The 12233-nt window shown below is 34.1% G+C and overlaps 2 protein-coding genes across 2 annotated transcripts in view; one reads left to right on the top strand and one right to left on the bottom strand.

The window, feature by feature from the left end:
• Positions 1 to 4502, top strand: part of LOC102803990 (protein unc-45 homolog B-like) — a 30159-nt gene extending 25657 nt beyond the window's left edge. Inside the window, exons 14-18 of the mRNA XM_085507776.1 lie at positions 276 to 456; positions 671 to 786; positions 1429 to 1546; positions 1848 to 1994; positions 2784 to 4502. Of these exons, the coding sequence (XP_085363902.1) occupies positions 276 to 456; positions 671 to 786; positions 1429 to 1546; positions 1848 to 1994; positions 2784 to 3038 (817 nt within the window). The 3' untranslated portion in view covers positions 3039 to 4502. The remainder of the gene's footprint in view (positions 1 to 275; positions 457 to 670; positions 787 to 1428; positions 1547 to 1847; positions 1995 to 2783) is intronic.
• LOC100370698 (uncharacterized) lies at positions 4401 to 11044 on the bottom strand. Its single transcript, XM_002732536.3, has 3 exons — positions 10879 to 11044; positions 6929 to 7168; positions 4401 to 5414 (listed from the first exon to the last, which is right to left on the bottom strand). The coding sequence occupies exons 1-3, from the start codon at positions 11018 to 11020 to the stop codon at positions 5185 to 5187; spliced, it is 612 nt and encodes a 203-aa protein (XP_002732582.1). The 5' UTR covers positions 11021 to 11044; the 3' UTR covers positions 4401 to 5184.
• Between the last annotated feature and the right edge of the window lie 1189 nt (positions 11045 to 12233).

Here is a 12233-nt window from a genome sequence, read left to right as displayed (position 1 = left end):
CTTTATCCACAGTAGAGGGTAGATCACTTTATCCACAGTAGAGGGTTGATCACTTTATCTACAGTAGAGGGTTGACCACTTTATCCACAGTAGAGAATTGATCACTTTATCCACAGTAGAGGGTAGATCACTTTATCCACAGTAGAGGGTTGACCACTTTATCCACAGTAGAGGGTTGACCACTTTATCCACAGTAGACTGTTTTATCCACAGTAGAGGGTTGATCACTTTTTACCTCATCTCCCTCATGTTACTACATTTGTTGTTTCCTGCAGAACATTCCTTGCATTAACGGAAAATGAAAAAGATCGTGGTTTGATCATTCAACAAGGTGGCGCTAAGGCTTGTATACTGCTAGCTAACAATGGCAATGAAGAAGGCAAAACACAAGCAGCACAGGCACTAGCTAAAATAGCTATCACCAACAATCCAGAAATTGCCTTCCCAGGTCAGAGAGTGAGTATTGATGAGGGTGTATAATGCAGCCATACACATGACAAGCAAAGGGAGTAATGTACTTCCAGTCATCAAGAATATGCAGTAATACTCAGTGTTATTGTATGTTGATCCAACGTATCTTAGACAATTCTTATTTCTTTTTAGACAAATAGCATTTCTTGTTTTCTCTCTGAGACTATGATTATTGTTATGTGTTTTTGTTTTTTCTCAGTGTCTTGAAGTAGTACGGCCATTGATACAATTACTTCATGTTGAGAAGACTGGTTTACAGAATTTTGAATCATTGATGGCACTTACTAACTTGGCACAAGTCAGTGATTCTGTCAGGTATGTGAACAAAACTTGAATTACAGATTGTAGATTGTTGAAAACTAATGCGCATGAAATGTGAGTTGTTCGATTTGGGTTACGAACAACTTGTGCTTTCTGTACATTGGTCTTAATAGTTGACAGTTTTTTACTTGCCATACTAAATGTATGTCATTGTTGTAGGAAAAGGCGCCCTCTAGTTGTAGAACAGTTATTTGACCATTTTCCGTTCACTGCGAGAATCAGGCGTTATGCCTGAAATCGAACGTAAAAACAGGACAAACAAAGGTCATAGCGTAGTGGTGTCAAACATCGCGTGGGATTCGACAAACGCGAAAGTATTTTGGGGGACATTTCCATGCTTAATAATGTGCTGTCCACATTTGATGATAGGCAATTTTGATGAAGTAAAGACATTCAAAAGCAATATTCCACTGTCGAAGATCGGCCGGTAGATGTGAACTACGAAATAAAGAAATTTAAGTTCAAAATCAAATCATTCGATTTTTGCAGCAGATGTTCGACGCCCGTCTTTCATGCAACTCGCGAGATCTCGCAGTTGAACGGAAAATCACCTATTGTACACTATCTTTGTAACAAACATTGTTGATTGGTCTATTGGTTTCCCTTCTAACAATAGCTCATTGTCTTTTTTAACAGAAATAGAATTGTAAAGGAGAAGGGCATACCTGCAATTGAAAATTATCTTTTTGAAGATCATGATATGATTCGCAGAGCTGCCGCTGAATGTATGTGCAACTTAATTGTAAATGAAGAGGTAGGTATTGTAATAGAAACTACATCATTTTGTACAAATTAGTATGAATTTTGATGAATTTATCAATGCAATGGGATGAAAAAGATGGCAGCTATTGTTACATATCCCACAATGCAATATGATGACATAGCAACAAAGATGTCAAGTCGGGTTAACATATAGACAAGGAGAACAAATAGTTAAACAGATACAGGCCATATAATAAATGACTCGACAAATTGTCTGCAATTAGTTTGGACGCTTTTTATAATAATAAGCACTTCTTTTGATTTTGTGAAATATTGTATTTTATGAATTGTAGGTTTTTGAAAGTCATTTACGAGAGAACGATAAAGTGAAACTTCTGACTGTGTTGTGTGGTATGGAAGATCCAGATCTGGTGCAGGCATGTGCCGGGACATTAGCGATTTTATCTCACAATGAAATAGCTTGTAAAAAAATTACTGCTGTAAGTACATATTTTGATTCTTTTTTGCATCATATTAGAGGTGTTATATTTAATCTTTACTGTATTTGCTCTATTGAAAGCACATCTCAAATAAGAGCCCACATAAACTTGAAAATGCATTTATTGTATGCTGGATATTGTTTTGCCATTTACACTTGCAATACTAATGGAACAAATACGGCATGTGATATCTGTGATATAATCTGCAGTCAGTGTTTTGATCACCATCTATGTGTACCATGAATTCAGTTCATTTTCTTCCTTAAAACTGCATGGCTAAATTCTAGATCAGTTTTTACTCACTCTCTGCTGATGTGAAGCTTATCATTTAATTCATAGTTAGCCCTTCGCTCTGCATCACAAGAATCAACAAAACCACGTGTTCACATACTTTATTCACAGTAAATAACCCCACCACTTTCCTCTTCATTGTTTAAGTATCTCCTGTACATTTCTTTCTTAATTCAATGCAGTTCATAAATATCAAACAATTTGTGCATTTTAATTAAGCCTTTAATCCTGCTAGCCCAGTGTACTTTCACTTATAAGGGCAATTTAAATATAAAACTACACCCACTATGGCAAAAGTGAGGGCTTGTTTTAAATGGTTCACTAATGTAATTTCCCATGGAAACCAGTAAACAAAAACAACAAAAAACATTTTTTAGAACTTACAGCTCTTGTATTCATTTCCACAAAAATGAAACGAAGGCTGCATCAACTTAGAGGGGAAAATGACCAGAAACAATATTTTTATATATTAATAAATTAAATATTTTTCTTTTGCAGTTAAAATCATGGCTTGAGACTTTACAGCAGATGTGTCTATCAGAGCGAACTCAAATTCAACATAGAGCATTGTACATCACAGGGAACATGATTGCATGTGATAAAGATATTGCCATTAAAATAATTGAAAGTAAATTACTGGAGATACTGATGGTGCTATCTAAAGAGGCAAAGGACGAGACAATCAAAGAACTTGCACTGAAAGCACTGCATGAAGCTGCCGAGATGAAACTGATAAAACCTGTTGCTCATTAACATACCAGCCAGTTTTGTTTTGTTTTTAAAAATAGCCCAGCAGAAGCCAAGGGTTAATTTTGACTGGTAGATTTCTCATTGAATTTTCTTGGTTACTGTATACAAGTGTAAGCCATCCAAAGCCATTACATGTATATTTATATTATATGGAATAATATTTGTATACCATACATATATATAGAATAATTATTCTAGGTATGTTTACCAAATATGGCTATCAACTTAATATATGGCTACATCTACCACATCTTTTTACCAAATATGGCTTGATCTGTTTGCCTTATATGGCTACATCTGCCACATCTTTTTACCAAATATGGCTTGATTTCGCTAAAAGTTAATCACATGAAAGTCTGTTTTACCAAATATGGTTATGGCCTTATATGAATGTTTCTATCACTTTGGAATATATTAACCCTTTTGGTAACTTTCACAAAAAAAACCTGCATAAATTTGTTTTCACCACGTCTTTAAAAAAAATAGTCAAGATGTGTTTTCAATGCAAAATTACATCTGGTTCAACAATTACCTAAATATTGACACCAGTTTAACTGTTATTGTAATAGTGACATGGCTTCTGTTGTGCATTGGTTTCAGATTTGTGTAGAGATCAGTTATTCAATTTGGTTGGCTGTAGTATAACCAGATAACGTAGGATTTATTTCATTTCCTGTGGTGCTATCAAAATATTTATTACATTTACTTACTTCGGGAATTTTCATTGTTTTACCAAACACTCTTGCTGTAGAGTTTTAGCCATATATTTTTTATCAAAACAAACATTTTGATAGAAATAAGTAGATATTGTCCCAAAATGTTAGAGCAGACATCATTTTTTCAAAATTGAATGTTAATTTGAATAATTATCCTTAATGATGGAACAAACAATAGTGATGACAGAGAAATTTGATGTTCAAGTTCCAGTCGTTTGTGAATACTACGCACTGCACATAAAGACAATGCATTATGGGAGACCCCATCTCCCCAGTTGTATATAATGGAAAACTATTATCACCTTGGAAACTCAATAATGTACGACTTTCACGTAAGAGCAAAATTTTGAGATATGAAATAATCAAAAAAGCCAGTTTTGAAATTTTTTTTCATTTTCGGTAACCTAATGTGGATGTGTAGGCAGTGAACCTCAATAACACCCAGTAAATATACACCACAGTATAGTTGACAATAATCTATCTCATTTGTGTTTGGGAGACAGATTTCACCAAAATTCGTGAATCCAATGACTCTACCATGGAGTTGCCAAATCTGCTGGATTTTTAACTGCTATGCAGGTGATGAAAGTGTGTATGCGTGTTATTTTAAAGTATCGATAGTTTCATAGAAAAACAGAAAACAATACACTTTACTAAAAAAGTATGTAATTTCTCATTGTTAAAGTAACAGATTTTTTTTATTACTAATTTTTTAAGTTTTTTTGGGAATAAAAATAATTTTGATAACAGATGTTTTTCTTGTCAACATGCATATTCACCATAAAAAATACAAATATTGGAGGGGGGCTGTCAGCTCACTATCATTTCAGATTTTTAATTAATTTTTCTAATACAAACGGTAAGAGAGGTTTTTTATAAACTGATTTAAAAATGGTACAAGAACTAATCTTAATATCATAGGGTTAAATTCAGATATCACCTATACATGTCAGTCTGTACTCCAGCAACACATAACAGTCGATCAGATGACCACAACCTTCTGGATGGTGTATATTGAAAATACAAAAAGCATAATGTTTAAAAGCTGGATTATATTCACACTCTTCTTACTATTTCAGTAAAAATATTCACACACAAACAGATTTATTTCTGTGATAAATAGTGTGTGTGTATATATATATATAATGTATGATACAAATATGCAAAAACAATGAGACTGTTTTCTTCCAAACAGTTACTATACCCTGTAAATTGCATTGATACATTCAATGCAAGAAAGTTGGATAAGTGGTGAGCAAAGCCTACTCCATAATTTTAAGTGGTTCACTCCTATATAAAATATAATTGCTTCTACTCAGCAACCTACCAACTAAGTCACTTCCTCTCTTGGATGCCATTTTAAATTTTTATTCTTCCTCTCGTCAAAGTGAAAGATAAAAATGTCATGTGACATATTTGTACCAATGCCATTACTAAGGTGTGCCAAAATTATTACGTTGATTTCTCATAGCATGTGCATTCCAGTCTAACTGTGATATCAGCCTCTGTGCTCCCTTTTCCATGTGGTCATTTAGCGGTTCTCCATTCTCGTTCAAAGCTTCATGAACTTTAGGTATACCAAAAATGTTTGAGACGCTGAGGCACCCTAACTCACCCAAGAAAGCTCTGAGTTGCATTGCTGATCTCATTCCACCATAGATTCCTATAGAATTGAAATCAACAAGAGATATTCAGTACTACACTCTGTGTCTATGTTTCCTGTATAATGCATATCTAGTGGAATGGCCCTAGTACCTGTATAATGCATATTTAGTGGAATGGCCCTAGTACCTGTATAATGCATATTTAGTGAAATGGCCCTAGTACCTGTATAATGCATATCTAGTGAAATGGCCCTAGTACCTGTATAATGCATATCTAGTGAAATGGCCCTAGTACCTGTATAATGCATATCGAGTGAAATGGCCCTAGTACCTGTATAATGCATATCGAGTGAAATGGCCCTAGTACATTTGTACCTGTATAATGCATATCTAGTGAAATGGCCCTAGTACCTGTATAATGCATATCTAGTGAAATGGCCCTAGTACCTGTATAATGCATATCTAGTGAAATGGCCCTAGTACCTGTATAATGCATATCCAGTGAAATGGCCCTAGTACCTGTATAATGCATATCTAGTGAAATGGCCCTAGTACCTGTATAATGCATATCTAGTGAAATGGCCCTAGTACCTGTATAATGCATATCTAGTGAAATGGCCCTAGTGCCTAGATAATGCATATCTAGTGGAATGGCCCTAGTACCTGTATAATGCATATTAAGTGAAATGGCCCTAGCGCCTAGATAATGCATATCTAGTGAAATGTCCCTAGTGCCTGGATAAAATATATCTAGTACCGGTACAATGGCCCTAGTACCTTGACAATGTATATCTAGTGGGATGGCCCTATGACCTGGATAAACTTTATAATTCTGATGTGTGGTCGAGGTCAGGTATTTTCCAACACTGGAATAAGCTGCTGTATTACTTATTACATTTATTATTGTTTTTGTTTGTTTGTTCGTTCTGTTCTCACTATGGATCTTTAAGTCTGAATTAATGTATAATAATAATAACAACAAGCCATATATATAATTTAAGATATATAGTTTTTCTATTATAGGAATATAGCTGGAATATAACCATGTCAGGAATATGATTGTTTAACATTAAAATGATTGACATTTGTATCTGATCAAATGAGTACTTGTCCATATTGAAAGATACTGTAAAGTGACTAATTTAAAGGGGTTAATTTTTCACTGGATTTGAATTTTCCTTATTTCGCTTACTGAAAAATGAGCTAAATTAAAACCCAGTGAATATGTGAAATTTAGCATAGAACACATTATCTAAATGATAAATACATAAATTTTAAACCCACTGAATATGTCAGAAATGGTAAATCAGCAAAATTTAAACCCAGTGAAAATTAGTCATTTTACAGTATATGACATTATGTATCACGTTTGTAAGAAGTTAAAAAGTAATTGGTCAATGTACAGTATTCCTGAAAACTGGTTTCAAACAAGAATAGAACCTGAATTAATAGCCCCAGTGTTCATAATTCAAACTTGAAAATATCAAAAATAAATAACAAATAAAACCAAAACAATCTACAGTATTCTTTGCACCTTTCCTATATAATCCATAAACATAGAATTTATTCTTACCCGGGGAATAACAGACAATACCACTAGCTTTCCAACTGTATGAACTGCCACCAAAGTAGTCCATCATATTGGACAATGCTGGGGGTATGGAATGATTGTATTCACCGCTGACAATGACGTAGGCATCAGCGTCTTTAACCTGCTGCTCGGCTTTAACTAGCCAATCAGGTGCACCTTCACGATCTTTGCCGTAATGGAATACTGGCTTATGCAACATTGGGAATGACATAACTTCTGGATCTACAAACAAAGTGGCGAGAAATTATTTTATCAATATCAGCAGTGAATCAAATATTTGTAAAAATACTTTTGTTTTGGATCCATTCCAAGTAAACACACCAAGCCACTTTATATTTAGTTGAATTAGACAATGACCAAAACAGTCTCAATGATTTCATTTTCATTTTGTTGATCTGAGAAGTCTAATTTATAATTAATTGTTCTACTAGTATTTCAAATTGTGTTCTGTGTGTACCGGCCATTGGAAGAGAATGGCATTCAGCTTCGTCTAATAATATTACGTAGTTAATTTAGATATTGAAATTTTTAATTAAAGCAGACCAAAATTTAAAAACTGAAAAAGTGATGACCAGACAGGTATGGTGGCAATAAACAAGAAATAACAAATAGTCAAACACAATCCTGCAAAGAAATATATACGTTTCCGACTAATGTGTCTCTAAAATGCCCGCGAAATGCCCAACTATGCATTTGTGCTTTTGGTTTCTGTTGTCCTAAAATCAACATATATCATGTTCAAGTAAATAAATTTTAAGTTGTGGCCACACTACCCTCTTCCTTTGGCAGTGAACTGTTTCTGGCTTTATAGCTTTTTTTTATGGTGAAACTGCACCATCAAACATCAGACAAAGTTGAGAAACCGTGAATACCAATGAATGGCGTTTTTAGGTGAGTGAATTTGATTACAAAATAATAAATCCAATAACATCTAAAACGAGACACCCTGAATTTTTGTCTTGAATGTGTGTTTAAATATTAGACAATATCAATGAAACCCACCAAAACAATAAGGTTTAAATATTAGACAATATCAATGAAACCCACCAAAACAATAAGGTTTAAATATTAGACAATATCAATGAAACCCACCAAAACAATAAGGTTTACATCGGAAAATGAGTAGTTGTGTTTTCTTGCATCAAATTTGAAATTTTACAATAGAAGATTTTGATATTACACATGAAAAAATAGACCATTGGCCTGTTGCACAACGGCTATTATGCTAAAGATTAGTGCTGTATATGACAAATACCCCAAAAGGCAGTGAGTGAGACAATAAAACATAATGATAAAAGTGGAATTTTTTACAGAAATAACAGAAATATTCAATAAAATTAGAATCAAAAAGAGCTTAAAAAGAACTCCAGTGTGTTGAGAGAATAACATAACATGATATTTGCAATTATCTGAATTTGTAATACATGTATATACCAAGTTTTGTTAAAATATGTTGAATGGTTCTTGAAATAGCACCCAAAAGCTATAATTTCACCAACTGATAGGCAAATTATCTAATATGCATAAATTTAAATGGTTCTCAAGATATCCCCAAAATAGCCTACCGGTAAATATTGGTATGTAAATTAGGCAATTTGCATAATTTCCCACCAAAATCAATCATGTCAATACACATTTAAATATGTTGAGTGGTTATGTTTTCATTACAATCACAATAGACCAATCAAAGAAAACTTGGAACTCCCATGTGCTATGTGAGAATGAGAAACAGTTGACAGAACAAATGGGAAACATTACATATCTCCCTGTGAGCATATAATTTCAATATGACATCATTGTATAATCTTCCCAAGTTTTGTTCATTTTCCGACAACTGTAATGCATTAAGGAGAAGGTAATAACAAAAATCATGAATTTATGAAATTTTTTATAAATTTGGCCCCTTTTAGTGACTGGGTGAAGTATCATCCAAGCTACATGTGTACCAAGTATCAAATAATTGGTTTTGAAGAACAAGTCAAAAGTACTATTTTTGATGAAAAATGACAAAATATTTGCTAAAAATAGAGAATTGAAGATGTCTACACAAAATGAACAAATCTGATAGAGGTCCACCCAACGTATATAACCATGCTGGTTTGAGAGCAATCGGACTACCAGTTTCGGAGAAGAAGTCGAAAATAGAATTGACCAAAAATTACAAAAAATATTCGCTAAAAATAGAAAATTGAAGATATGAACATGAAATGAACAAATCTGATAGAGGTCCACCCAAGGTATATACCACGTGAGTTTGAGTGCAATCGGACCATCAGTTTCAGAGAAGAAGTCGAAAATAGCATTTTTGACCAAAAATAACCATTTTAAAATATTCGCCAAAACTAGGAAATTGAAAATTTCCTTACCAAATTAATACAAGCAGCCGCTCGGCTGAGATAGCTCGCTGTTAGCAATGCACATTTCAATTAAAGAACAGAAGATATCATTAGAAAATGAACAATATGCATAGTATCAATGCAATGGGACTTGCTGTTTTCAACAAGAATTCAAAAATATAATTTTTCACCATAAATGATTGTGGTTTTTAACAAGAAGAAAATATCACTTTTTACCAAAAATTACAAAAATATTCACCAAAATTAGATAATTAAAGATATCATTACAAAATGAACAAATCTGAGAAAGGTCCACATGTAGTACCTATATATGTAATATCAAAGCAATTGGACTTGCGGTTTTTAACAAGAAGTTGAAAATATCACTTTTTACCAAAAATGACAAAACTATTCACCAAAATTAGAGAATTGAAGATATGATCATGAAATGAACAAATCTGAGGGAGGTCTACCCAAGGTACACATATACCAAATATCAAAGCATTCAGGCTTGTAGTTTTCAAGAAGTCGAAAAAGTAAAACATTGACCCGGACGACGGACAATCACTCATATGATAAGCTCCGCTCGACAAAGTCGAGAGCAGAGCTAAAAACTGATAGAGGACAATCAAAGGCACATGCACTATCAATATCAGCACTGTAGACCACTTAGTGTCATAGTAGCATAGAAGAAATTTTTGAGTTTGGCATCCACACACCAAAAATCGAGTCAAGCGGTTCAGCGATTTTTGAGAAGTCGTGCACAGACAGACAGACAGACAGACAGACAGACAGACAGATAGATGGACGACAGACGCAGGACAGAAACCCATCCCATAGGCTCAGCGGACCTATGGTCCATTGAGCCAAAAATGAACTAAAAAATTGACCAATGAAAAATGTGCATTCACATATTGGGTCATTGAATTAGTACTAAATCAACACTTTTTTTCTTCTATTATTTCTCTTACCATACATGATTTCACATTGATTTATAAGTATCAAGCAGACAGCAAACTATTTCATCTAAATTTGTGGGAAAAAAATAGTGGAAGTTTATTTTATTTAGATTATATAAGAGTCAAAATCATTAAATAAAACCATTGACAGTATTACAATCCCACTACAATGTGTGCCTTGTACCAGAATACCAGAATATGCAAATGAGAAGCTTTGTTGAGAAATGCAATAATTGACTGCTAGTAGATAACAGCTTTGAAAGAAAATGTCTTTGATTAAAATATTTATAGGTAGGCACAGTACATTGTCACCTGTCACCCCCCCCCCGATCTCAAAATGGTCCACCCTTTACAATGACTGTGCAGAATTCTTTCAACTCTGGAAATGTTGTAATTTGTTATATACAAGATCATTCTGTATTCTGTCAGCGGTATGGCGGCTAAGTGACTGACAGAGCAAGTAGTCAGTCATAAAAATAGTCTATGCGTAATAATGCACGAGTTGCAGTTCAATATGACGGGGTCGAGACAAATAACACCCGTCAAAGAATAAACTTACTACCATCTAGAAGCAGAACGGAGCTCTGTAGTGTGTGACCCCGACCAGGGAGCTGTAAAGTTCCCTTCCGCGACTTACCAAATAGAGTTACGTCATGCCCAGTTTTTTCCAGTTGATTCACCATGAATTTGGCAACCCTTAGACCTAGCCTATTCTCGCGGACAGTTCCAAGAAATAATACAATTTTCAAAGGCAACTTTGACACTGTGTACGACGCCATGTTGTGGATACGATCAATTGGCAAAGACCTTGAACGATAGTAGTAACGTTCAGTATCGTAGAGGGCAGTATTCATATTAATAGTATTAGCTGCGCACATTCAAAACACAAAGTTACTTACAAAGTTCTTACAAAGTTAATCATAGGAATCAATCAGATATAATAATGAATAATCAACTATTTTATATCATTCACTCTGTTCATTAGTATGTTCTTATTTTTGAATTTTAAAACCGTTAAATTTGCTGTAACTTGTTTATTCATATAACAAGAATTCATAGCCATACAGAGATCACAATATTACCTTTTTCAGACAGTACTTTGTATCACATATTCACCATATGTCAAATTGTTAGATATTAAAATATATTCTTCTCATATAGGTAACAATGGTGAAACGATCTAAAACAGACAAATGATGATATAACACTCCATTTTATACATTGATTGTCTCCGGTGTAATCCATGCGCCGCGTTCTGTTCGAAGGAATTCGAAATCGCGGTGGAACCAACTAGTGAAACACATGTACCTGGTTTACCTCATTTGCGGCAACACTGTGAATTCACGTTTTACAATAAGAACACGGATTTTTGTTTACATTGTTTACAATGCTGTGGTCTAAAATGAACATTTCCGTCTAAAATGAACATTTCGGTCTAAAATGAACATTTCGGTCTAAAATGAACATTTCGGTCTAAAATGAACAAAATGTTGTTATGGGTCTTTAGACAATCATTGTGATGTAATTATAGTTTTATTAGATCTGAGTTCTGCCTTAGATGCGATTTATCACCCCATACTTCTAAAACGATTACAGACTAGGTATGGGGCCAAGGGTGTTGCTTTAAATTGGTTTTCATGATTGTAGAACTCAATATGTTTCAAGTTGTATTCATGGTGTATCATGGAACCATGGGAACTAATGTATGGTGTGCCACAGGGTCGTGCATTAGACCCAATTCTGTTCATTCTCTATTGTGCTTCATTGGAAGATATCACGAGAAAACATTTCATGATGTATGTCGATGATACACAATTATATATCACGTGTAAAAACACTGAAATGTCTAGACCTGTGATTGAGGCGTGCATTGATGAAATTTGGAAATGGATGGTTGGTTTTCAATGACAGGAAAACTGAAGTGATAAAAATGCTAATTTCCTTAGGAATCCATGTAAAGGCGTCATTTAATGGAAAAAAAATACCATTCCC

This window comes from Saccoglossus kowalevskii, chromosome 14 (genome assembly GCF_978046115.1).
Source record: "Saccoglossus kowalevskii chromosome 14, keSacKowa6.1, whole genome shotgun sequence".
Lineage (NCBI taxonomy): Eukaryota > Metazoa > Hemichordata > Enteropneusta > Harrimaniidae > Saccoglossus > Saccoglossus kowalevskii.
Note: the sequence above shows the minus strand (reverse complement) of the source record. Positions and strands in the feature narration are given on the sequence as shown.

Excerpts from the sequence above, each read along its gene's own strand:
- LOC100370698 (XM_002732536.3), bottom strand. The coding sequence starts at position 11,020 with ATGGCGTCGTACACAGTGTCAAAGTTGCCTTTGAAAATTGTATTATTT. Across the intron at positions 7,169-10,878 it reads GCATGACGTAACTCTATTTG|ATCCAGAAGTTATGTCATTC; the intron begins GTAAGTCGCGGA and ends CTTTGTTTGTAG. Across the intron at positions 5,415-6,928 it reads TATTGTCTGTTATTCCCCGG|GAATCTATGGTGGAATGAGA; the intron begins GTAAGAATAAAT and ends TCAATTCTATAG.